General features: G+C 39.4%; 1 protein-coding gene across 6 annotated transcripts in view; it reads left to right on the top strand.

Annotated features, from left to right (window-relative positions):
* Positions 1-7,930: 7,930 nt before the first annotated feature.
* The window catches only part of mid1 (midline 1), a 28,871-nt gene continuing 9,059 nt past the window's right edge, over positions 7,931-27,742 (top strand). Inside the window, exons 1-3 of one of the 6 annotated variants that reach the window (XM_044366430.1) lie at positions 7,931-8,011; positions 24,837-25,558; positions 27,017-27,076. In XM_044366430.1, coding sequence (XP_044222365.1) covers positions 24,893-25,558; positions 27,017-27,076 — 726 coding nt within the window. In that variant the 5' untranslated portion in view covers positions 7,931-8,011; positions 24,837-24,892. Of the gene's footprint in view, positions 8,012-11,804; positions 11,992-14,449; positions 14,561-16,014; positions 16,241-23,067; positions 23,243-24,836; positions 25,559-27,016; positions 27,077-27,742 lie in introns of those variants that run through there. The other 5 variants (XM_044366428.1, XM_044366431.1, XM_044366427.1 and 2 more) reach the window with 5 other exon arrangements.

A 27,742-nucleotide genomic window follows, 5' to 3' on the forward strand; every position in this document is an offset into this window, starting at 1 on the left:
CTCTGTGTGAGCCAACTGACAAGACCAAAGAGACAGAACAGGATGTCTGGATGTGTTTTATAGAGAATCCAGCCTCACTGCCATTTGCTTTTTGTTTCTGCACTGCAAAACAGAGCAGTCTGCCATCACTCTGTCCCATTCAATGTTCTAACCACTAACAGGCCGGCTGTGCCTTTATTCCTTCATTTGTGACCTGTCTCCTTAAAGCAAACGTTCAACATCAAATATTTGATTTCACATCTTATCTTCACAGCACTGATGGATGTAAGTTGATCCTTTGGCAGAGAGCTGCAACTGTTCCCCATAGGGGGTCCATCCTGTCTGAGTCCGCTTACTGACATCAGGAGCAGCTGCAGGGAGGACAGAGGAAGGTCACAACCAAAATGAGGATGAATGTCCAGTAACAAGAGAGCCCCAGCCATGTTGTTTCAAGGTCAAGATTGATACACAAATCTCTGCAGAGCCAAAAGAGAGCTCAGTGGAGCTCATTAAGGTGTTGGTTATGGTACATAACACTTTCAAATCAAATGCTACTCAGCCTCAGTCCATTCAGTAGTTTCAGATACCAACTTGACTACTTAACATGCTGCTGCATACTGAGGTGCCTTTCACACATCTTAAGTGCAGGCTGGCTGATTTTGTTACAGCACCCAAGAGTAAGCCTAAATCACAAACTTACATCTGAGCTAACTGTTCAGAGATTGTACCTTTAAGTCAAATACATGCCTTGCCATCAGTCACTCTTGCATCAATATTAAGTTAATGTGCTGAATTTATTTTCAACTTAAAAAGCTGAGACAAGTAGCTGTTTTGTGCTGATTTATTATTCCATTTGTCTGAAAATGTATTTCAGAAGCCTTTGGTAGGGAGGGACAGTATATGACACTAGCAGTATATGACAATAATTAATGAACACAATGCCCATCATAGTAATACATTAATGAACACAGTGCCCATCATACTAAAAATATGCAGTACAGCAGTCAAGAGCAATGAATGCAAGAGTGACACAGGAACCAAATGTCAATAAGATTGGCTTATAGGAGTCATGGTCATGACTGGGTAATGAAGTGCATTTCAAGAAAAAAAAAGTTCAAGATTAAAGGATTAGCAGTGATTGCATTAAGCCTCTCAGTTAAGTCCAGCTCAACACTTTATGAACAAAATGTGGAGTTTTTAGATACCAAGTTTTACTGATAAAACAACTTTAAGTAATTTGGATTTGGATTCTGAGCAACACTCTCCTCTTATTTAAAGGGGAGTGTTCATAGTCAAGTTTCTTTTTTTAGTTATATTTCTTTAATTTTCAATTTGAGGGCTTTTCAAATTGATTTACTTATATCTGTTTTAAGATTATCAGGCCAGAGAAACATTTTCTCCTCTCTTCTGTTTTCTACAATCTACGTGAAGCAACAGCAGTGCTGTTGGAATGCAGCAAAACACAAAATCTCATTTCATTCACCCCATCTGCTCTGCCTCATGCTCCAAGTGGAAGAGATTTGATTAATATTAGTCTTTTTGAAACACAGACCACATTGTACCCAGAAAAATGGTGGAAAACATGTTGAATTTGTTAATGTTTGTGTTCTGTTGACATGTGAGAGTATAGAATGTGTGTGGGGCACATGCGGTTGTGCTATCCCAAATACAGTACACCATGGCTTTTAGTATGCGTATTGCCAGAAACGTTTCTCTCTCGAGTCCACAGTTGGGATGCAGGCTGTGTATCGGGAGGGACAGGGGATCAAGTTGGGTCAACCTCAATATGTCAGTTCTTTGGCAGGCTGGGCAGTGAATGATTCACTGTTTAAATTGTGTTAGCAGCACACTCCAAGACAGCCACCGGAAGGCAGTTTGCAACAGGCAGTTTTGTTCAGCCTTTAAACTTACGCAACAAACACAGAATTATGTAGCTGAATACCATGCAACATCAGAAATTACAGTATGCATTCCAGATGTTTTCCTCCAGAGCTTGTTGTTATCAAACTTGTTTTATGGGAAAGCTATGATCTCATACTGATTACATCTGATTTCTTATCATTTAGTGATTTAGTTCTGAGTGCACTGTGACATATGTGTACTATGTGTAAGGATAAGATGAGAATATGTGTAAGAGAGAGACATAATTTTTTGATTGTATGTGATTATTACCAGACAATATTCAAGTTGTTTAGGCAAGGTTAGTTAAAATTCCATGTAATTCCTCTATGTACAGTGACTGCAGGAGATACTGCTGCTTAGAGGCTGTAGGAGACACATAGCGTTAAATCAAGCTTCAAACATATAATCATGCTTTTTTATGCATCAAAGAGAATGCACGCAGTTAATAATTAAGCAGAGGATCGACCTGGGTAATTATCACAGAGCGACTTCAAAAACTAAACCATTTCAAGACTTGAAATGCAAACACACGGTAATATGGCTGTGTTACCATGAAAGAAGAAAGGCTTTAATCAGCACCTTTAAGATTTCACACTATTGTCCTGAAGAAGACAGTGAGCAGCAGCTGCAGTAGAAGTTCTCCCCGAACCTTCTCCCTACTGCATCCTCTAATTTCCTCCTGGCAGATTTGTCCTTCTAGCATTTTGGTTTCGTCTTTATTCCCTTTGGTCTAGATATGTATTAAGAACCATGCTGATTTAGCAGGTTCCAATAATATGCTGCCTCAAACTTAAAGCCCCTTTCTACTCAAAAATCAGTTTTTTTTTCTTGTTCCTACAGTTGGATGTTTGAACTCCACTGTGCAGAATGATGGAGGTGCAGAGTTTGACAGCAGAAGGCTGATGGAGGAAAATCTGTTTGTGCTCATTGGAAATCACAACTAGTTTGGAAGCCAGTCATGGTCCAATATTCAACTTACACAAGTGTGATGTGGAAACCTGAAGCCTCCAGTGCACAAACATTGAGAATGGACACAGTGCAAACACATATGATACAAACATACAGTGAACTGGTATGGAGATTACTGAAGAGAAATAGGTCATAAATTATGTAATAATTTGGTAGTTATCTATAGTATAGTGTTTGTGAAAACATTATAGCAATCACCCTGAACACCCTACTGTAGAAAGCACCTACTGTAGCAAAAAGACAAATGAGGAACCACCAATTCCAAGCAGTTTATGATTTTTTACTTTAGTCTTTCTCCCTCTCCTTTATGTTTCCTATTAAGTTTTGTAAAACACACTACCAAATCAAAATGCATACAAAAAATACATAGAATAGTGACAAGTCGCACCAGTTGTAAAAAGGGAAATGAAGAGCAAGCAACAAACAATAGTTGACATTGAAAAACTACTTGACAGAAACAAGCGTTTAAAAACATTTGTGCATAATACCATTCAATTTTAAAATCTTTTGAAGTTAATTCCACATGTAGCAAACAGGATATAAGGTTTATCAAGTGTAACCTGTTATTGAATAACAGTTAATGGGGAATGACATTCCAATGTCACAGAGAGTTCAAGTATGAAGGCAATGTATTAATGAAAAACAGATAGCTCTTCTTACAGAGAAAGCCAAACCTTGGAGCAAAATGGTGAATACTTTGAACACTACACATTATCAAGTGGTTTGTAAAAATAATCAAAAATCGCCTTTTTTGATGAATTGATTTATTGAACAAAAGCATGAAATTAGTTTAATCAGAATTGAGCACATGCTTAAGATTTATAAGTGACTGCTGAATGACACTGTGGCTTTCTGGGATCCTTGTGAAGTTTTCTTTCTGTGTTTTTGTTTCCAGAAGGCCAAAGTGCCAACAATCTCTTCAGCAGCACATTTGTTATGATCTTCTTAGCAAATTATATGAAAATGCTCCATGGTTTGATTGAACTCAGCAGTGACACCCTCAATTCTGAATAATGTCTGCATAAAATAAAATGAAGCAAAATCTCATTTATAAAGTGGAGAGAGATTCAGCCTTATAATAATACTCTTGACTACACACTTTTGGTGCTCTAGGTTTGATCTTGGACATCTATAGTAAATGTTTCAAATCTCTGTAAATCCAAACATGTTCAGTTAATGATCAGATTTCTGCTGAGGTTGATATTGGTGGTTATTGTTGCTGGAAATTTGCTGTCATCAGTCATCAAACTCCATTATGCTCAGAAGAATAATAAAAATGTAATCATCCCACCTTGACAGGATTGTGAAAAGTCCCCCTTAGCCCCATTTTTTTCCAACCTGGCTTCCTGACATGTAGCCAGAGCCCTGAAATCTCCTCTTTGGTAAACCATTTTTATCCGTCAATAATTTAGACTGCATGAATGATCATAGAGTTAGAATAATGGAAGACTTTCAGTCCAGGCGGTCTATGCTAATACACAAATTGATTGTTATTCCTGGAACCAGTAACAAATAAGGATGAAAGTACTCTACTAGTCCTTCAAACCAGATCAGATCAATTCAACGGATGGACTCAATTTAAAATATTTTGTTATTGTTATGAAGCTCCAATGACTACTCCCCAACCTTCAGATTTTCGGGAAAATTGAGCAAGACTCAAATTTGTTTGTCTCAGACTAAAAGTTTGAACTTCAAGAGTTGGACTACAGCCCAGCAACCTTGGCACCTCTCATAACTTCCACTTTCTTACAGGAAGGGTAAGTAATGAGAATCAGGGGATGGCAGCAATGAAAGAAGAGACAGATCAGATTAACAAGCTAAATTTAAATTTAGAGCAAATTTTTGAGGCTCTTGGGGAGAAAACAGTAAATATATCCACATCATTCAGCTCTGCTCATTTTTCAGCTATGTTAACAGGCTGTCTCCATCATTCAGATTAACAGTCTCCATTTTCTTAAGTTAAATAACTCCTGCATTGTGTAAACATATTGTCCATGAGTCATCTTCAACAACTTTTCTTGGCCAACTGCACCTAGTCATCTCTGCTTACTTGCCTACACAACAATCTCAAAAGCACAAAGTCAGAAAAAGATCAATACTGGTATAATCATCATCAGACAGATGATCCAATAGCGAAAACCTAGCTGTCTCACATCTTTCTTTACAGCAAGAATCCAGTGTGAGTGCTATGTCTTCTCTTCAGCCAAACAGTTGCACAGACAAGACAAACCTTTTGTTGGTATTTGAGACTGAGGTAATGTTGAATTAATATGCAGTACCATTTTAGGTTTGGTTTCCTTAATAAACAGTCTTCAGCACATGGGACTAAGCTGCCTTGTACATAGAAGTACTTGCCTCAGTTGCTACCAGGATGGTTTACTCTGCTCTTTCATTCAGTATAGCAAAGTTTAAGGTTTCTCCCATGGTAATACACTAAATCTATGACCACCATCAGATGGCCTATTTTGCTGCAGCTGGTGTGAAGGCAAGAAATACATTAATCTTTCTATGATTGGTGCACCTCATGATGAACTCAAAGGTGTTCCTTTGTATTTACCTTCAACAGCTTTTTTCCTGGCTCCTTTTCCGGACTACATTATTTAATAACTGGCAAGAATCCAGACAATCTCTCAAGTGATGTTCAGGGACACCACAAAAGGAACATGAGAGACTACACTGTGAAGAAAGCACAAGGGCAATTTAAGGTGCTTTACATAACGCATTAAAACATTAAAAAACAAATTAAAATGAATGAATGAAAATGAATAGAAAATCTTAAAAGAAACACATAAAGTAAGAACAGAAACATAAATACAGGATATGTAAAAATGTAAAGGCAAGATGGTTAATGACATACATAACACTGAGTCAAAGGCAGTGGAGAACATAAAAGTTTTTAACCCAGACAAAGTCAGAGCAAGTCCAATATCCTCTGGAAGTTTGTTCCAGCCCAGTGGTGCACAGTAACTAAATGCTGCATTCTCCATGTTTAGGTTCCCTCTATGAATAGTTAGCAGCCTGTACCTGACGACCTGAGAGGCAGAGATTGTTTGTATGGTAAAAGACAGCCAGATATGTATTTTGGTCCTAAGCCACTAAGATATTTATAGATGCACAGCAGTACACTCTCGTACAGCAGTAAACTCTATTCTCTGACACAGTGCAGAGACCTGAGAACTGGTGTGATGTGTTCAGTTTTCTTGGTCTTTGTTAGGACTCCAGCAGCATTCTGAATGAGCTGAAGTTGCCTGAGAGTTTTTTTTGGGAGACCTGAGAAAAGACCATTAGAGTAACCTAACCGGCTGGAAATGAAAGCATGGATTAGCGTGTCTAAGTCCTGTCTGGACAATAATTCTCTGATTCTTGCTATGTTTTAAGATGGTAGAATGCATACTTAATCATTGATTTTATGTGGCTGTTAAAGTTAACTCTGAGTCAAGATTACACCACGTTTTAAGACTTGTTTTTTGGTTTTCAGAAAAAGAGTTACAAGGAGTGCTAACCTTCAATCTACAAGTTTTACATCTAGCCGAAGAAAGTTCAAACTCATCCAATCATTGATTTATTCAAAGCCCTTGCAGAGAGAATCTGTCACTAAATGACTGTAGTCATGGTAAATCTGTGTGTCGTCTGCATAGTTACGATAGTTGATGTTATTTTTTTGTATATTGTGGCCTAACTGAAGCATGAATATGTTCAATAAAAGAGGACCAAGGATTGAGCCTTGGGGAATGCCACACCTCATGTTGTTACGCTTGGATGCATACTTACCAATTGAGACATAATACTTCCCTTCCTGAAGATAGGACTTAACCACAATAGATTGTCTTTGTGGTTCACTAGTTCCATGATTATCCTCTTTTTATCCTGACTATGCTTTCAAAATTAACCAGATTATAGAGGACTGGTTATACAGAGCCATTGAAAATGGCAGCAGTAGAGAGTTTTCCTAAGAGCTGTTGCATGATGCACAAGCCAACTGTACATCATTGCATTTGAGCTGCTGTGTCTCTGATCTAAAATAATCTGTATATGCATAAAGAGCCATAGTGCTCTGCTTTCATTCTAGATGCTTCTCGTTCTATCATTTTCAAATTTCCTTCTTGTTTCTAGTGTGTGGCCCAACTCTTGGCTAGCTGGACCCTGGCCATATAAGTTTTAGCAGTTGTGCCCCACTAGTTATGATTTAAGAATATCAAAGTTGTCTTTCCATTTTCATCCATTCAGCAATTTTCTTTCCAGGACTGTTTCAACATCAAAGCATCTTTTTTGACATGTAATCACTATGAATGTTCATGTGCAGTAATTAAATTTTATTAGGAGTTGAAATGGGGAAAATTCTCAAGGTAAAATTAAGTCTAGCTGAAATTCTTGGTAACCTTGACATTTTTCCACTTGAGGGATGTACACCCAATTCCTCAAATATGATCTCATTATTGCAAGTATGGGATTGTGTTTTTAGACTGACTCATCTATCTCACAGGATGAATACTCATTAGGGTGGAGAAAACCAATTCTCTCATTCTTAATAGCAAGATTTTTCTCTTTGCAGCTTTCTGCCTGCTGGCTGCCGGGGATCCTTAAGCTTGAGCCTTATTTTTCTCTGCTTGGTAACTCAATGGAGCTGCCCATGGCGATGAAGAAATGCCCTTTATCCCTATTATCTGATGGTGACTTACAACATGTCACCACCAGGACCAGCCTTAGACACACATTTTCACACTTTTTTCTCTTCCATCCAAATGTAGTCTTGCGTAAAATGTGGACACCTAGTCATTAATACCATTGCCTGTGCCAGTGATAGTGGACCCAAAAAGTGAGATCCCACAATTTTTGGCTGATTTTCCGGGTAATGTTTTTAGGGATGATGATTATTTTCCTTCAGCATTTTCATTCAGTGCCAGCTCACCAAAGGGTTAAGCATTCATCTCAGGAGCTTTCCATGCTCCTGTGTAAACCTGTAGAGCAGATGAGAGGCAATGTGTGTCAGTGAGGTATGTGTGTGTACACACCCCAATGAAGGGGAGTGTACAGGCAGACAGAAGACCTTCAACCTCCTGTCTCCTGTCTGTTTTACCTCAGGGAAAGTACCAGTCTCATTCAGTATCAGCCTAGTATTCACCGGGGAGAAACATTTACCACCGCAGCCATGGGGAAGCAGGTAAGATCTGATAAAGAAATACTTGTGGTAGTGACAGTGGGTTAAGGGAGGTACTTAGAATTAGTGCTAGGTCTTAAATTTGATCTCTATTAGGCTTTAGAGAGTGGCCAAGTCAATCATCCCAGGCTGATTAGTGGGATGATTGATGGTACAAGTACTAGAGCTTTTGTATTGAGTCAGAAAAAGTGACTGTGATGGCATAAATCCTAATGTATAAACTCAAAATGAAATTTCAATCACAGGAGAAGCCTTCTTTTAAAACACTCTCTGTTTATTACATGCAGTTATTATTATTATTACACTGCAGTGTACACAGCCTACATAAACATTTTAGATGCACATATTCCTGGATGCACAGGAGTGCACAACCAGGCTTGGACTTGCACTTTATGTGTAACACATCAATGAGTGTTTGTGTTTCTTAGTGAGAAAGTTAATTTAGAGGGAGAGCTGGCTATGTTGTCTTTAAAACAAGTTCGGTCTTGCTTGCACATATACATCATATCTGCTGACAGATGAATATGAGATATCAGCCTCCACATAAAACAACTACCTGGCAAATTGCTGAACTGGAAAAAATAAAGCATTTCCTGTGCACAGGGAACAATTTGTTGTTATACTTTCTTTGTCCAAGTTTTTCAGTTTTGTGTATTTTCACAAGATAGTTCATGATTTTCAATGAGCTGTACTGCCGTCCTCCTCATTGTTGTTTTGGTGAGATCTAAGCAAGGCCATGTTGTTCTAAGAGAGAATAGAATTCATTATTGTGCCAAATAACTGCGGAGGGGAAAACTCTGGTGAATTCATTTTGGTTTCTAGTACTTTCTTTCAGCATCTGGTTCCGCTATTGTTCTTAAACGCCCTTCTGCCTTCATTTTAAGACAGAAACTAAAAATATTCTTTCTTGGTTTCAATTTTTTGTGCCTGAATTACATTCATTCAACTATCCTTTTTCAAATTATCAACTGGCCATTGAAGACAGTTTATTTGAATATATTATTATTTCCTTGACTGCTTTAGATGTGATTTTATTACATTCATTCAACTATCCTTTTTCAAATTATCAACTGGCCATTGAAGACAGTTTATTTGAATATATTATTATTTCCTTGACTGCTTTGGATGTGATTTTATTACATTCATTCAACTATCCTTTTTCAAATTATCAACTGGCCATTGAAGACAGTTTATTTGAATATATTATTATTTCCTTGACTGCTTTGGATGTGAATTTATTAACCTATTTTTTCTCGTTCTTACTCATGACATAGCTCTTCCTCAGTCTTGGTTCCAAGTGATAAACAAAACCGTGTCCATCGGGTCAGCAGTGCCAGCTCTATCAGCAGCTGCGAGTTCTCTGGGCCTGGTTGTTGTGACAGGACAAGAGCTGTTGCTGGTTCAGTCTTACTGTCAGAACCAATAACTGTGAATAGAAGTGGGGTGCCTGCATGTGTGTCTATGTGTGTGTGTGTGTGTTTGCGTGCATGCATGTGTAGACTCACCACATTCTGCAGCTGAAGAATATCCTTTTATTAACGATCCCTCTGCGGGAGAAACAAATGTTTAATCCATTTTAAACTCCAGAGAATGTGTTGCTGGGGCCAAGATTGAGGAATGTGTCCTCAAATTTCTTGGAATTTCTTGTCTTGTCAGTGTATGTCAGGATATTTCATTGGGCTAAAGTAAGCCAAGGTTCATAGCAATAGCAGAAAACTTATCTTTTAACCTTCAGGGAATCCGTAACTAGCAGAGACAGGCCTTTTACATATATGTGATTTTTTTACACAAGTGGTTATCAGCACTAACTGCACCAGCAACAACACTGTCAAAAGTGGCTTATCCTGAGCCGATAGTGTTTTGAAAACATCCCTTGGCCCGGATGCAGCCGACCCAGATCCCAACAGCTGGGCTTCTGCCTTTGGCTCTGACAGTCTCCTTGGACACATGAACACAGCACAACACAACAGATGTTCAGACCCTCCTCCAGCAAATCTTGGTGTAGGAGGTTTGAGAGTACTGTGCAGTGCCTCAGTTTCTCTGGCTGCAAAATGGAGAAACAGTATAGGTCCTAAACCTCTGAGTAAAAAGTGAAACTTTTAAAACTTTTGTTTTTTTTCCATTACAATGCTGCTGCTGCTTGTAAAAAAGACTATGTATCTGGGACTGGGTTTTGGACAGAGCATGGAGGAGTGGTCTAGTGCTTCTCTAGCACCATCTCTGATAAGACAAGTTTATTGTTGTGGAAGGAGGATTCTTGATAAAGACGTGACACTAGTTTTCTGCAGCGGATCCTTTAGAAGCTGGAAGCAATTACAGACTTCTCCAAGCAGCAAAGAATGTAGCAGGCGCTCACCGCACCCTTTCAAAAGGATCCCTTTTTTTCAGGAAAAAATAAAAGCCAAGACTTTGAGGCTATGGGGCTGTGGTGTCGACTAAACATGAAAGATTACCTTACTTTTCCAAAACTCTGTCACATGTTTCATTTCAATGAGAAACAGTCAGACAGACACCTAAAAGTATAACTGGTTTTCTTGGTGAATGATGAATGAGTGTTTCCTTCACTTTTTTCTGTCCAGTTCATCTTTTCCTGAAAGCAGATAGCAAACCACTTCTACATCTTTATACAGTAATTTAAACATTACAATGAGTCTTTTATGGTAAATTCAATTGCAGTTAATAGGATCACAGTTTTTATTTGTTTGCTTGAGTGTGTTAGAGAGAAGAACTGGGGTTACAGTTGATTCTGTTGTTGGCAAAACCATGTATACAGCACCAATAAAGCTGCAGCATATACTCTGAGGAAAAGATCGATTCCAGGTCATTGTCCACAGCAGTCCTATATGTTCTGCCTGCTAATCATAAAGCACATTAAATGCATGTAGACACTGGCTGATGTATTGTGTTATTTGTACAATTAAGTTTCTACCCAGGACGACCGTGAAGACTAGCTTTAACAATTAAGAGCGGTCTAGGATACTACCTTAAATTGCATCAAGCAACACCTCTGTTGAAAGTTGAAGAGATAAACTGCAGCAAGTGTTAATTGGCTTGGTCGTAATATGATCATTTATTTGGTTGATGTTTGGATTGATTATGCGTTGCTTAGTTATGGACCGTATGCCTTGGGGAAGAAAGCAATTAAAATCTTGAACCTTTGCCATGATGAGGGCAGGCTAAGCTTTCATCTCATTGTTTATTGCCAAAATAAGGAGTGGCTGCTTTTGACTGTCCTAGTTAGTATTGCTGCTTAGATCAATGTTTGCACTCAAAAAGACAGTCTTGATGGCAAAGCATGTGCTAACTTAATTAGGCATGTGCACTCATACTTTAATTATTGTAGTTTCTGAGGGCTTAATGGCAAACATGTCATGATAAAGATGTTTTTGTTGTGTGTTCCCTTTGCACATGTGTGTGGCCCACAATCTGATGAGTGTTTGGTGAGCAGCAGGATAAAACATTTATTATGAGGATGTATAGAGCTGTGTATTAAATGCGACGATGCAGCAGAGCCCTGGAGACTGATCCCATCTGTTCAGGGCTTGGTTGTGCAGTTGGAAACTCATCAAAATGTGGTCCCCAAGGTTTATGCAGCCCCCCTTTGTCTCTCCATTTGCTACCTCTTTGTCTTATTGCTGAGAGGGTGGGGAGCCAGGGGCAAGAGCACAACCCCGGTAGTGAGGAATGGGCGGGGGGGGGAGAATTGGTGGGCCCGAGTATTAATGGAGACAGTATCCATGAAATGACCCAGTGGAAGTGACGCTTCCTGGGCATGTTTTACGCTTGCATGAGCATATGGCTGGGGCAGGGTGGGGAGCTCTGGAAATGAGAGAGGGAGTGTGGAAAGAGACTAGTCAGGATGCTACTGTATGTTTTGTTTAGTCTCTCATCCATGTGCTTTTGAAATAGACAGCTGAGCCTTCAGTGGGAGTTGCATCTTCTTGACGCATTTTAGAGGATCAGCCTGGACCATAGCACATACAGTAAGTCACGCTAACTGTTTATTTTTTGGCTGCTGAATCTCATGGAAAAGTTTTGATGATTTGCTTTAGTGTGCAGTTCTGGTGAGGTTATTTGATTTTCCCTCTGCTAATCACATGTGTGTGGTTGTCCAGTGAAAATATTTCCTTATACTGTTTGCTCTTCATGATGTAGACATAAATTTCAGGATTTTTTTGTTCAGTGCAAAAGGAGTTTGCACCTGCTAACAGCTAAGCACCAAGGTGAAGCATAACCATGCAACATGATGACGTAGCTTATGAACGTCTGCTAGCTTGATCCCTTTTGACAAATCCTGTTTCTGTTTTACCCACGTGGATCAGAGTTTATGTAACGTCATATTTCACAGCTTATTTTGTTCCAACTTCTCATCAGCTCCTTTAGGAGGGCTTTCCTGGCCCTTTTCAGGTTTTTTTCCAATTAATAGAGCTTGATGTGCCAACTGGTACAGAGAGAATTGCTTCAGGCAGCAAATAGCCTTGTTTAATGGGGATGAATATTAATTTGTTTTGAGTAATTATTTCGACAGTGCTGTTACTTATTGATAAGGGGATATATGTACAGTATAATGCAACGTATTTTCTGGAAGTAATTTTACTAGGATTACACCAAGAACGGCAATGTCTTGATTCCCACTTATACAAATGATTACCACATTTTTTTTATTGTTTTTGTCAACTTCCTAACCTCCAATCAATCCAACCTTCTATCAATTGACTTTAAGGAAACAGGCAATTTCTTCTTTGTCAGAGTCGATACACTTATGTTTACACAGTATATCATATTTATTTTGATTTGGAAGTTAAATTGCTACTGAGGCACAGGAATGCACAAAAATAAATGTTTTCATACATTTTTCGGACTGAGAGCCCCAGAAACTCTGTGTGTTCAAGCATGAGGTTGGGTTTCCAGTAGGTGAGATGGGGACAGTTGCTAAAAAGCGCAGCCCAGACAAGTTCTTTTGAAATGGCTAAAACAGAAACAGACATTTTTCCACTCAATATTTATTACAATTCAGAGAGGGCTGTGACTTTGGATTGACCCCGGAGTAACAAACCTACATTTTCACCTTTAAAAAAGCACTGGCTTCAAATGTTGGCATGACTACACAATCCATGTAAATGTCATGGGTTTTATGGCATTTTATTGCATTGAAATTAGAGTATGAAGTAACAAAGCCATTATTTCACAGACGGATATGGATATTTATGGATATATAGCACTGTATAAAGCCTTGGGCAGTGGCAATAACACTTTCATGTAGATTTCCTTGCTGTTGTAAATTACGGGAGAGCTGGCTTGCATCTGAGAAGTGATGTGAGAATATAGTGTTGCTGTTCTATGTGTGTTTGAGTGCCATATACAGGAAATGGATGTGTTCTTTGCTGTTTACAAATCCATGAACGTGGTGGCAAAGTGTGGAAAGAGTCAGGGAAAGGAATCACGCTGGAAGCCATGCTTAATTCATCTATTGTTTCATCTTACTTGTCGGCCTAAGAGTTTAGTCACGGTCAGTGGGAGCAGAGTGACCCCTCTCAGGTATTGTTGTCCTGCTAAATGTGTCTTTACAAATGTATTTTCCTTACAAAATGCAGCAGACTTCAGATTGGCATGGACTGCTGGAAGGGATTGGAGAGTGACAGACAGCAGTGGGCTTGACTGAGAAACAAACAAGCTGTGAAGAGAAGAGCTGAACGTTTGCCAATGAAAAGATTAGAGTGGCATTTGGTTCAAGTGCCAAGATGCATCGTTGCTCTTGCCACACCGCCATGGCAACGGGAGCTTTATGCTTTCCTTCCTAGTCTCCCCACTGAGTGTCCAGACTATACTAAAAAGTCATTTAAACATTTTGTGATTATTCACACTGACCCTAACATTTACCTATCTAGTCGTGTACACAAATGACATTTGTATAAATTCAGCTGCCTGAAATAGACATTTACCACATCAGCTCACGCATTTCCATGTTTTCATTTCTTCTAAATGACATGTAAATGAGTGAGCTGCATACAAGTCTATTGTAAATGTGCACGTAATCTCAGCTGAGCATCTCTACAGGCCCATCCATCCCAGTGCTCCCATTTGTCATGCTTGGCACCTCTGTTCCTCAGTGACCAATCAGGAGTGCCTCCTTGGCGACTAAAAGCACCCCCTCACCACCTCATCATCAGATGTGATTGACAGCCTCCCACAGGAAGGAGGGGGGTTATTTACCTCATATGTTCTCATGGGACTAAGTTAATGATCCCAGCCAACAAAATAATACAAAGAGGGAAAGGGAAAAAGCCTGAGAAGTCGGTGCCTGGTTGAACCATTTGGAGTAGTGTTGGCTTCCTTTAGAGAGGATTAGAGAAGAAGAGGCTGTGTGAGGAGAATTTCAGAGATAGCGGTGAGACAGACGAAGCAGCAGAGCCCTGGCAGAAAGTAAGAGCTAAAAGGAGGCTTCTGAGGCAAGTCAGTGTTTTCAGTAAAATCTCTTCCTGGGCTTTATTTCTGTATTCATCTGTCACACAGAATATGGACGGTCTTATTGACTGACTAACCGACTGCGAGGTAAGGGATCATTTGTATTTCCAATGGGTGGCACTTTAAAGTCTCTTTTAAGTCTCCTTTAGACTTTTAAGTTTGGCTCTGAGAAAGTTTTGGTGTGCTGAAATAAACATTTTTTGCAGTATTATGCATGCTTTTGTTTGAATTTTAGCAGTGTATTTTCCTGGATTTACAGAAAAGTGAAGATTACAGGGAGAATGAAATACCAATGATGATGTTGCAGTCAGCAGCTCTGGTCTGTTTTTTGCACTGTTCTCCACCATGGAATTAAATTATTTTTTAAGCTTGACTGCATATAGTTTAACACTTAACCTTATGTGCATACTGGAGTTACCATCGGATTAGGTGTCATGCAATTACCAACATGTTAATGTGTTTAGATTTTTTTTTTAATTAATTCTTTTTTTTTTTTTTTTACAAAATACTTACTGAAAATACCTTAGAATTTCAGTTGTTTTCATTGCTGTCATATCTATTTTCATACTTTATTGAACCCTACAGGCTAAACTGAAACACAGGAATCTCTTATGCTGCAGTTTTACCACATAACACAAACATTTATTTTACACAGAGAGACTGTATTGAAAAAACTGACTTTATGTCGCTGACAAGTTTGTCTCAGGTAATGCCTTCCAACTAAATACCCCCAAATCTAATAGTTAAACAATGAGCGTAGGTTAAAATCCACATCTGTGAAACTGATCAAACTTTATCCAATCAGCATCACCGTTTGGATGCCAGTCGTGTCAGCCAGCACATGTTTGTGTTGGGAACATTTTCCACGCAGCCAAAGACTGGTGAACAGATGCCAACAATCTGAGACGACTTTCAGTCAACTGTTTCAACCACAGTAAATTCCTGTGTGCTTCCATTTCAGTGAATGTTTTCACATGGAAAACAAAAGAGGGCTATGAGAATAAGGTTGCTGAATAAAAGCTTTCTACCCAATGAGGCTGATGCGCTCGATCGAGATCTGCACTAATGAACATGTCAACCAACATCAGAATGTGGTTGCGAGTTGTCTGTTCATCCATGTCAGCATTGGGCCATTGACATAGACTAAGCCTGATCAATGATTGCTCCTGCACTATTTTCCAACTATATTCCTACTGCAATAAACTAATAAGGATAAATATATAGCAGTTCAGATTTGGACTGAATACAGTTGATATTAGCTGCACCTGTGAATGTCATTATACCAATTAGGCAAAAAAACAAGAAAGAGTGTGTCATTAATTAATTGCTGTTTCTTGTGGTGTGGGGATGAGATGTTTGGAAGATGTTTTTTTGAGGATGACAAAAACAGCTTTGTTGAAAATCATGGCAACACTCCATGCTCTGATAGCCCAGAGTGATAGATCTACTCTGCAGAAGTCCTGCCCCTTTCATATGATTGGCTATTGCAACAATTTGCAGCCCTCTGTGTCTAAATGGGGTAGGTACAGTTCTCAGTGAGAGCAGAGGAAGGCTGGAAAGTTTCGATCCTGTTGGTTTTCAGTGTAGGCTTAGAGAACAGGCTTAGAGGGTCAGAAACTCACGTAAGACACTAGGAAAGACGAGTCACTACTCAAAGTTCAGACCACCGCAGTGGATCAGCTTTGCAGAGCCCAAATATCCACACTGACTGACCTTAAAGGTGGCTCTTCCCTCTCCTGCCTGTTTATGGATGTAATCATGTGGCGGGTAAGTCTGAGGGTCATTCTAAACTTAAAAGCCTCAATGTGCATGCAGTCTGTACTTTCGGTGACTCTGTGTTTTGCAAAAACATTGAGTCATCATATGTTTCTAAGCCTCCAGGCTCCAGGGCTCTGTTCAAGTGCTGAGGTTGTTTGGCTTTGTTGTGTTCACAGATTCCTTCATGTTTTGAGCTGAATAATACTTGAGGGGTAAGATGACCTACTGGGAAGGCTGAGGGGAATTTTGTGACTAAAAGCGTCAAAGAGAGTGGGAGTAGCCAAAGTAACTTTACAGTGTCAAAGCAGCTGTTCAGAGTTTCCTACAATACACATATACTTCTACATGGACTCTATCTAAAAGAAAATAATATAATTTGCGGTAGCACTCGTTGCAACATTATGCTATTCTTCTCCATTCCATCATAGAAGTTTTTTATTACCTTTACTCAAACTGAGACATCCACCACAGTGCTAGGAGAGATAAACCAGCCTTTCATCCTTAATCTGGTAACCTTTGACCCACAAAATACTCCACTGATAAGATAAAAGATACATACATTTCTTGTCTGCTATGTTCATATATGTAGTGTCAATACATCTGGACACAATTTTAGACAAGCTTAAGTTAAAAGCGTATACTAGTCATTTTACATGAGGCTAATGAAGGGTAAAACTGGGACGTTGCAGTTGGGTCTGAAGTTCCCCTTATTAATTAGTAACTTATCTTGTTCCTGTGAGGAGGAACGTAAGACATCTTCCCACTAGACTGCGCTGCGTTTGATCACCAGTGTGACAAATAGATATCTAGCTGTCACCATGGAAACATATGGAGGTCTTTAAAGAGTACATTGTACCATTAGTTTGTAGAAAATGGTAAGGTTTTTTGCAGATTAGTGAATAATAATGATGATGGCATTATTATTATATATTATTTTATTTATTATTATTATATTATTATGATGTTGTTATTAATTTACTTAAAATTTACTTAAAATTGATTACCAAAAAATACAAAATTATTTTATTTACAGATATTCTGGAGTTGTAAATGTATAATGTCACCAAGCAATCTTGGCCTTTTTCATTGTAGGCCAAGTTTCTTCTGTTTTGGGATAGATGTGTGCTGTATTTTATAAATCAGCCACACGGTGGTGCTCTGTGAGTGTTTCCCACAATACCAAAACATCATTCTTGTTGTTTTGTGATGTCTGCAAATTGCTGGTCTATATATAAAGTACGATGGATAAACACGTAGTGGTTTACCCATTTTGATTTTTAGAAAATGCGTAATGCTTACTTTTAGTTTCGAGCCCGGTGACATATTTCCTGTGTCTGAGTTTCGAGGCAACAGGCTGCAGCAGTCTGCCTGGAAAGTCACATTCTGTAAAAGTTCCTGTGGTTGTGGGAAGGATACAGTGTTTCCCCACTGATGCCACCTGCCAAGCCGCGGAGAGGAAATGAGAGTTTGGTGCAGCTTCTGATGCTGACCAGGGTGACCTGTACAGCACAGACAGTAAGCATGCGGAGAGAGGAAGGAAAAAATAACTTGTTTGACTGACCTTTAGACCTCCATTTCAAGCTCTTGCTCTGTAAGAAACTCATTAGCTTCAGATATTACGTAGTCTACATTATATATTTCAGTGCTATTTCTTCATCTGGAGCTTCATTATAGAACATCCTGTTCAGTCGGGAAGGAAGCTCAAGCCTCTGAGTGGAAAGTTGATCTCTTACTTTCATTACAATTTAATGTCTGTTAACATCAGTTTGCCAGATGTGTGTGCACAACAAAAACATATGAAACTGTTAAACTTCTCCATGTAATCCTGTTTTTGTTTTACTTTTTATTTTTAATAACATTTCAAGTTTAATATGCAAACATATGGGGAAGGGAACATGAGGTCTTGCTTGGTATCAACAAATATCAGAGAGAGGTAGACGGGTACACTTCATTATGCAGGGATTTCAATATGTAGCATTGCTGCTTAATGTACAAGGGACAGAAAAATCAATTAAAAAACCCTAATCAGTATCTGTTTCCTGTAAGTAACAGTCCCATTTCCTTCAGTATTTTTCCCCTGTGTTTTTCTGTAGACGAAGGGTATAAGTCATCTTTTCCATGGAGCGTATATAATTGACAATTCCTGTGAAAAGGTCCACAGCAGGAGGATTTCTCACAGCTTTTATTTCTGACAGCTTTTTTACATGCAACCAAGAAAATCTTCAGAAGGTAGGCATCATCTTTACATAAGCCTTCAGGTGTATCTACAAGATACAGAGAGAAAAATGACACATCCATGTTAAGGCCCAGGATCCTAGACATTATACGTCCCACAAAAAGGTTGAATACATGGACGCAACCAAAATATGTGGGCATGGTCCACTTGCATTGATCCACACTCCCTCCAGCAAGGGTGCTTGGTCCCAGTTAATTTGGATTTCTATTTTGGTGTTATAAAGGACCAAATCAAGCTCTTCCAACAAAAATCCCTCCAGATCAGTGAGTTACTGGTGAAACACTGAGTGTAAATGTGTCATTTCAGTCTTGCTCAGATAGGTCCCACCAAAAAGCCTCGCTTGGCCATATCCTCCACTGCTTCGAAAGCGTTGTTGTACAGTAGGTGACGGTGCTAGAGTTGAGGTGTCTTGGTTAGCAGGGTTTAGAAGCAGCTTTTGTTTTCCTTAAGCATCTGCTTGATTGAAGCGTACTCCTTTCTCTTCTGTTACACCTCCTCAGCATAGTCATGGTTGAAATACACCCTGTCCTGCACATAAATATTCTTCTTCTTCAAGGCAGCATGCAGGACTTTCTCCAAAGTTGTAAACTGCAGGAACCAAACCACAATTGAGTGCGGTGGTATATCAGCTTGTGGTTTGGGGGCCAGTGCTTGATGAGCCCTTTCATTTCTTAGTTCTTTTCCCTGATAAAAGTTCTGTCTTAATTAAGCCCTCGAACAAACATGTGCATGGACGTGTCCACAACATTTTCTGGGACACCATATATACAAATGTTGTTGCTCTGGGAGTGATCTTCCAGGTCCGACAGTTTGTCCTGGTTGTTGGTTGTTGAGTAGTTAGATTAAAGTCTCTTTAACTTCAATGTCTCACTTTTCTGTTTCTGCCATGATGGATGGCTTTCTTGATTTGGCCAGCGGCATCTTGTATTTTCTGGTCGATTTAAGTAGTCAGGTCATCGAGCTGTACTTTCATATCCTGTCAATATTTCTTTTCTCATATATGACTTCAAGTCGCTCATCCCTTTAGCCATGACTTCACTCACCACTTTACAAATCGAGCTGAGTGTAGCTGCTGTGCCCCCTTTGTCTTCAGAGTCACCATTTTCCCCTGAGCAGGCTTTGCTAATGGTCAGTGTTGCCAGATGGGAAATGTTGAAGTATTGTACCAGAGGCTTTAAATTGTTGTACTTTGAGGAAAATTATCGGACGTGAGTCATAACCAAATGTAGAACAAATAGGTGTAAATGTGTAATTTCAGAAAACATGTATTTATTAAGGCGAAGAACTTTTTGACACTGCCTACAAATCTAGCCACATTGTTTTAAAAAATAGAAATAAAAAATTGCTGGTGTAGTTATATGATATGTGGAAGGAGGTAGTCTTTCGGGACTCACTCAAATAAAAGTGTTCCAACATTGAAAACAAAAGCATAGCTGTTCAATAAACTAAGGAACAAAAACATTCCTGTATGTCTGTTGGTAATACTTACTTTTTGGCTGTTCCAACAACAACTCTACCCTCTTCTTCACCTCTCTTTTGTCCTTACAGTCCTCACCTTCTTGTTCAGCACTCATTTTCTTTACTTTTTTTTCACATGGATGCAGCAGTGAGCTATCTCTCACAGGAGAATGACAGCCAGACTTGGCTGGAAAGACATAACATGAGAAGAGATGCGAAAACACAGATGTAGGATCCATGTTTTTACTATCCCGATCGTGTTGGGAAATTAATAAAATGAGATAGCTTAGACTGATTAGTGTGTCACAAAATGATCAAATTATTGTACATTATGGGACTTTTGGCATTATTGATCATTATTGGTTGTTATTGTTATGATTGTTGTTATTCTCTTGCCTATTTTTCTATATTTGTCCCTGTTCATTTTCCTTTCAGTTTGAATCCGGTTTAGAGAACTAAAATACTTGAATTTCGGAGATTTTATTTGGCTGATACCTGAGCTGTATCTTATGATGCCATGCTGTAGCTTGTGCCACCGGAAGCCATCTTGTATATCCATGTACTCCTATTTGATAGATAGCCCAAATGTTTAGATATATAATTAACTTGTCCTCTATAATTATTTAAATAACAGTATTAATGGATATTGGTCAGGACCAGGCTTTCAGTAATGTGTGCAGCTGCAGATCAGGTACATTTGTCAGTCTAATCAGCTGGCTTGTGCTCCTATTGCTGTAAATCACTTTAGGCCAGAGTGGGCTGCTGCTGAGTTGGCTGCTTTAGGGAGCAGCAACAGGCCACATATTGGTCACAGCTATGCTGCGAAGACAGGATTACAGATAAATATGTTAGGTGTCTGCCCCAGGAAAGAAGACAAAGAGCAATCATACTCTTCTAGTCCCTGAATACATGGTTCACAGCCATCGTCAAGGGTGATAAAAGACCAGAACTGAATAGATTAAAGAAAGTGCTTGAGCAAGAAATTGTCTTCCTGTCTTTGAGATTGTTATTGTTTCATCTCCAAATGACCCATTACCTCCTAATCAAATAAAACTCCAAATGTTTAGTTTGTCTTTTGACAAAGACTCACGCAATTGCGATGAGTGCATATGTCTCACACCTGTCACATCTGCTAATACTCAGCATTAAGCACTCTGATTCATAATTCTGCTCTGCCGTAAACTACGGAGCAATTAAATTTATATGAAGTGAGCCCAGAAGAAGGACATTTACTTAGACTTTTCGTTGGTTAGCAGACACCGTACTCTTCCAGCCTTGACTGAATATTGTTGGTCAAACGTGGTTGTACAAGTAATTAGAGCCAGCCAATACATTTAATATTGATCTTGTGATATGACAGAACTTTAGTATTTTTCTTGTCTTTAAGACAGCATTACAATTCTTAGCTCATCTATCTGTTGTAAGTGAGCAACGTCAACTGTGAATCTGTTTGGTCACCACCATATACATATTACTAGACCTGCAATGATTAGTCTATTAATCAATTAGTCGATCAACAGAAAATTAAATGGCAGCTATTTTGATAATCGAATAATCATTTTAGTCTATTTTTAAGCAAAAATACTAAACATTTGCTGATTCTAGCTTCTCAATTGTGAGAATTTATTGCTTTTCTTTTGTCATACGTGATAGTAAACTGAATATATCTGATTTTTGGATGGTTGGTCGGACAAAATAAGACATTTGAAGACGTCACCTTGGGCTGTGGTAAAGTATAATACATTTTTCAGTATTTATAGGGTTTTTATAGACAAAATGATTGGCAGATTAATTGATAATGAAAATGATCTTGCTAATAATGCTTTTCAATCTTAAAAAAATCTTTTGAACCTTGTGAACATATGAGTATTCTTTGAGTAGAAGAGAGGAAGACTAAGATCATAACTGTTTTCAAAAGAACAACTCAAAATCTTTTTTTCTGGTTCTCTTCGAATACTGAGTTCGTCTCACTAATCACATGATACTAAATTCCTTCTCAGTTGGAGACTATATAGAAGAAACCCAGGGAATGCCAGTCACATTCCCATGTGCATCTCCTAAGCGATGTAGCTCACACCCACCGCTTTGTCTGAACTTTAGCACGCCTTTAATATTTACAGTGTGTATCTGTCTATCAGAGGGGATAGTCACTCTGGGGACTCCTTTGAGTGACAGGAGGATTCAAATGGAGCATAGCAGGGGTGTGTCTGGAAATAGAGGCACATGGTAAGCAGATGGTACCTCGGTGATTTCCACATGAGGGCCAACTGGGACAATCTTGGATGTAGCAGATGATGTTGCATAGTGTCTTCATTTGTTGTCTTATCTGTCAGAGAGCAGACTTCACTTTTTGCTTTCTGGAGGTTGATGGAAATGTTCTAAGCTAGTCAGTGTTTAACCTTTCAGCTATTTTGAGGTAAATTGTGTTTGAATTGTAACATTTGTGAGACATATCTAAGTATCTGGAGAAAAAGACAACAGACTGTTTGCTGATTCCACATCACCTTGTTTGTTAGATACTGAGGGAAGCGCATACCACTGTCCCACTTTACAGATGAGTCCTGCTCCCCCTCAGTTATGTTGTATCCTCTCAGCTTTTCTCTTTGAATCCCTGGTGGCAGAGCCAAGAAAAGTTCCAGTCAACAGCATTGTGCTGCTTGGGGCAGAGGGATGGTCACGCACACAAGTAAACCTGAAACTGATCCTGACGCTTTGAATTTCTGAATGGGCTGGGCTGAGAGGACACTAACCTGCCTGTGAGGACATGGGCCGGGACTCTGCACAATCCTGTGCCTCGCTTATTTGCCGATTATGACTCTCTTTCTCTTTCGCTCTCTCTCTCTCTCTCTCTCTCTCTCTCTCTCTCTCACACACACACACACACACACACACACACACACACACTCTCTCTCTCTCTCTCTCTCCCCCCCTCTCTCTCTCTCTCACACACACACACACACACACACACACATACACACACACACACACACACGCACTCTCTCTCTCTCGCTCTCGCTCTTGTCTTCTTCCAGTACTGGCCAGCTCTCCAGCTGTAGGTGGAGCTGGCTTTCCTGGAATTGTCGGGCAACTTTTCCTGTTGTGCTTGCTACCTCTTGCTCAATCTCTTGCCTAATGACAGCTCTGCTGCAAGATTACTGTGCTGTGGAGACTTGTGCCATCTGGATGCCCATCTTTACAGCACGTTGGGGGTTTATGGCTGGTGCATTTGTTGTCATGAACATATTTTCATGATTCAGGTCAGAAGTTTTCCTTCAGCAGAAATGTCTCGGCAGTGCAAAGTGGGGCGAAATCCATCGGTGGGTAAAGTAAACTGTGTATGAATGGAGGAGCTTTCAGGAGTGCGTAATGTACTTTGATGCTGTAACACAGTTTTGCCACGGTGTTCTTTTACAAGCTCTCTTGAACTTCAGGATATTTTATACCGTAGGCAATGACATCACAGGATTAGTGTCTTTTTGCATTGTGTTTGTCATACAAAGCTCTTTGTTCATGTTGTAGTTAGGATAGCCTGCTTGAATTAGGTCTTAACTAAACCTGTTTGACAAGACCTGTGAAAGTACAGTAACAACTATGTTGTAGCTGATAGTTTTGCTAAAAAATGATGTGATGTTGTCTTGAATCTCAAGAAGAACCCTGTCAAACAAATAGATAAAGTTAAGTAGTTTCATGTGCCAGAGTTTTATTTTTTTGTAGAGATGAGTTTGCTTTTATGCTATTTGCAGTATATATATATGCATGAATACGTTAAGGATTATGCAAACATTATTTAAAACTGAAACCAAAATATTGTGTGTAAAATTAACAGTATCTAAAATTTTAGAGAGAATATATTAATGGATAATAGAGGCTCTAATAACAATATAGGTGCCAAAGGCTTGATTTTGCATGTTTATGAGTAGTTTGCATAGTGGAGAGGTTGTCTTTGATCCTCAATAATAACTTGAAGACACCTGAACTTGCTCACTTTGTCTGTAAAGAACAAAATAGCATAGAGACAAAGGCCCACAGATGCATCACTGTCACAAGAGACAAGTGCAACAATTGCCTCTTGTCTGGTACAGTACAGCGGGATGGTTGAATCTGAATAGAATGGAAAGAACAAACCCAGGTCTGTAGCTCAGAGGTAATTGCTGTATCCTCACAACTTCAAAAGGCTACTTGTGCCCGAGTGTCCTAATAATGAGCTTTTGCCTTCTTCACACATAATGAGTGGAGGTAGAGAGTTCACATAGAGAGACGCTGTGAGCACAGTGTGTCCACTCGCAGCTGGGGTGTCTGACCGGCCATGAACAAAGGCTTAGTGTCTGTGATAGCGTGGAGCTCCACTCATCAGCAAGCAGGCCAATAGACTTCTGCTTGGCTGAGCTGTCAGTCCTCGCTGGCCTGCTGGCCTTCGGGCTACAGTATAGAGAGGAACACATTGGGACAGGCTAGACTGCTCCTGTGCCAAATTAAAATGAGCCACTGCCGCATTTTCTAAGTTGTAAGTCCAGCCAAACAGACCATACAGCATTCTGATACATTTCTAATGTGGAGACACATGTTTTTGTTTAAGTATTCTGCTTGTTTATTTTATTTCCCCAATTTGCTTCATTTCCATAATCAGATTTCTTTTACAAATATTTACATAGTATTTATATTCATAATTCACATCTAGTTTGCAAAGGAAATTTAATGAAACTCAAGGCGGAGATGAATCATTTTGATTTTATTATGATAAGCACTTGATAACAAAGAAGGAAAATGCATGATGTCTGTTTTATTCACTTTGTTCCCCCCAAGTAACCTTAATGTCTAAAGCTGGACATGTTGAGGGGACATTACCTCCTATTGAAGAACTTTTTATAGTTGTCCCAGTTTTTTAAATTCATGTCTGTGTCATCTTTGCAGATAGCTGATCAGCTTCCCTGGATTTCGCTGACAACCCCACTTTGTTTTGCCTGAAAATGGAAACATTGGAGTCGGAGCTGACCTGCCCAATCTGTCTGGAGCTCTTCGAGGACCCGCTGCTCTTGCCCTGCGCTCATAGCCTTTGTTTCAACTGTGCCCATCGCATCCTAGTCTCTCACTGCACCCCCAGCGAGCCAATTCAGTCTATCAGCGCCTTTCAGTGCCCAACCTGTCGCTATGTCATCACCCTCAACCAGAGGGGCCTAGAGGGACTCAAACGTAACGTAACTCTGCAGAACATCATCGACCGCTACCAGAAGGCTTCTCTAAGTGGACCTAATTCTCCTAACGAGACTCGGCGTGAGCGAACCATCCCCAACAGCAAAGCCATGACATCTCCCAGCGACAGGGTGCAGTGTCAGTTCTGTGAGCAGGACCCTCCACAGGATGCTGTGAAGACCTGTGTGACCTGTGAGGTGTCATACTGTGAAGAGTGTCTCAAAGCCACCCACCCAAACAAGAAGCCTTTCACGGGCCACCGTCTAATCGAGCCCTTGCTGGATTCCCATCTGCGTGGGCTCATGTGTCTGGAACATGAGGATGAGAAGGTCAACATGTACTGTGTGACAGATGAACAGTTGATCTGTGCCTTGTGCAAGCTGGTTGGCCGACACCGGGACCACCAGGTAGCAGCCCTCAGTGACCGATATGAGAAACTCAAGGTAAGAAATGATCTGTAGTTAGAGGAATGCGTGGAGATCTACAGTATGATGTGCTGAAAAAAAAACAGTTCCTACTCTTTATTTTATCTGCACAGAGCTGATAAAATCTGATTTCTGCATTCTTTCAAAGCCTGTTTTCAGCTTATCCTTGTATGACAGGTGCACAAACAGATATGACCTGATAATATCCATTTTATATATGAAATATGTAATCAAAAGTGACCTTTTCTACTGCTTGGTTTTAGCGATTGAGAGATAACTCGCAGTTCATCAGCATATTTTAAAAAAAGTTGCTCACAGCATAAATTCAATATTATTATTTTGGGGTATTATGTTACTATAACCCAAAATCTCTTCAATTGCTTTAAAACCGTGCAGTTTAGCTGAACCAGTTGTACTATAAGAAGAGTGAAGCTTCTGACATAATTTTGTTAAAAATTTAGTAAGTTAGTATCTTCTGTGAAAGGAAAATTATGTAAATAATGCAAATGATCTGCCACTCAATAAATAAAATGTAATCCTGCTTGCAATTATAAATAAGTAGATGCTGAATAATTTATTGGAAAGTAAGACAATCTGCAGCACAGTATAAACACAATAAACTACCTACTGTATGATGACCAATACAAAATAACAAACTCTACAAACTCTTTCAGTTACATTTGACAGTAATGCGTGTGACGGTAATGGACTCAGAAATTAAGATAAACATTTTCACTAGTAACGCCTTCCAGTTAAATGCATGTGAGGAATATTCATGAAAAAGCCTTGGAGGACTGGGTCTCTCTTGGACAGTTTAAAATGTAATGACAGCCAAAGCAAGAGACTGCTTTCACAGTTTTAGGTTAAGTGGAAATATTCGCTCTCAGCAGATGCATTAACATCAATAAGCCATGACAAGATGCTGTTACTGTAGCTGGAACGTGTAAAAAGGAGGCTCTGCGTTCCTTCCATTGTAGGTGTGAGCGAGAGTTCGATTTTTGGAAGTCATGGGATCATTTCATACTTAACCACAAGGCAAATAGAAAGTTAGCATCACGCCATTTAACACAATTCAAGCAAGGCTCAAAATCAAAATCAAAATATCCACTACTTTAAGGTCTTTCACTCAATGGATTGAGCTGGTTTGAGCTCTTCAGTCCAGCTGAAGTTTGCTATCCTAAAGTATATCCTGAGAACTGCATGGCATACACTGCATGAAACTTAAAATGAGGATCCTCCTTGTTTTCACAAACACTCACAGTGTTTCATGCATGACTCACAAAAAAAAGGGTGGGTGGGGGGGTTTACTGTATCTAAAGTTTCACTCAAAACCCTTTTGTGCCTGCTCCTCTCTTTCACAATGCTTGATCACAGTGGAACTGGGATGCAGCAATCTTTTGCAATATATTTGGCAAGATAGGTCAGAGGACCCGTCTTAACCTGTCTCCTTTGTTTGATCATGCTGTCGTTGTGCAGAAATCTCCTGGCCGCTTTCTCTGTGTGGGGCGTGATCATTCACACCAGGAGGCAGACCAGGTGATCAGCATTATTTCTTTAATTCCACATTCAGGGACAGGTTTATCTTATGAAACCTGAACGTCACTTATCAAGGGCTTCTATTGGTGTTGTTATTCTTTGAAAAACAACAGAATGAGTGAAATGAGAGTGAAACACATTCTGCGCTCATTACACCTGGTCAGCCACATAAAGTAAAGGGAATGTAGTCTCGCTGGTTATTAATGTGCAAGTAATATTCTGCTTTGTGTTTTCATTATTTGATGTAGTAGTTATTGTATTGTTCTTTCTCCTTTAATACGGACATTCTCCAAGACATTTGGATACTGGATGAATCCGAAGGCGAGTCTGCTTTATCTTCTTATAGATTTACAAGCTATGATCTTTTTTCTCTGATTTATATTTTCAATTGCTTGATGCAATTTTATAATGGAATATATTCTGCTATTTGATGTTTTTATTTGCTTTTGTATCTTGCTGACCTTATATTGACAGAAGAAACAAGCAATTCCCATCTTAGAGAAGAGAGTTTTTCTATAAACAGAAAGGAAGAGAAACATTGTTTTCTTTTCTCATGGCAAGCAGGCCAGGACCCAGGTGGCATGCAGCTGAGCCTGTTCATATTTGTTGATTTTTTCCAAACACATGTTTACAGCTACAGTGCCTCACATTTCCCAGACTTTTCCA

Source organism: Thunnus albacares, chromosome 11 (genome assembly GCF_914725855.1).
Source record: "Thunnus albacares chromosome 11, fThuAlb1.1, whole genome shotgun sequence".
In the NCBI taxonomy this organism is placed as follows: Eukaryota; Metazoa; Chordata; class Actinopteri; order Scombriformes; family Scombridae; genus Thunnus; species Thunnus albacares.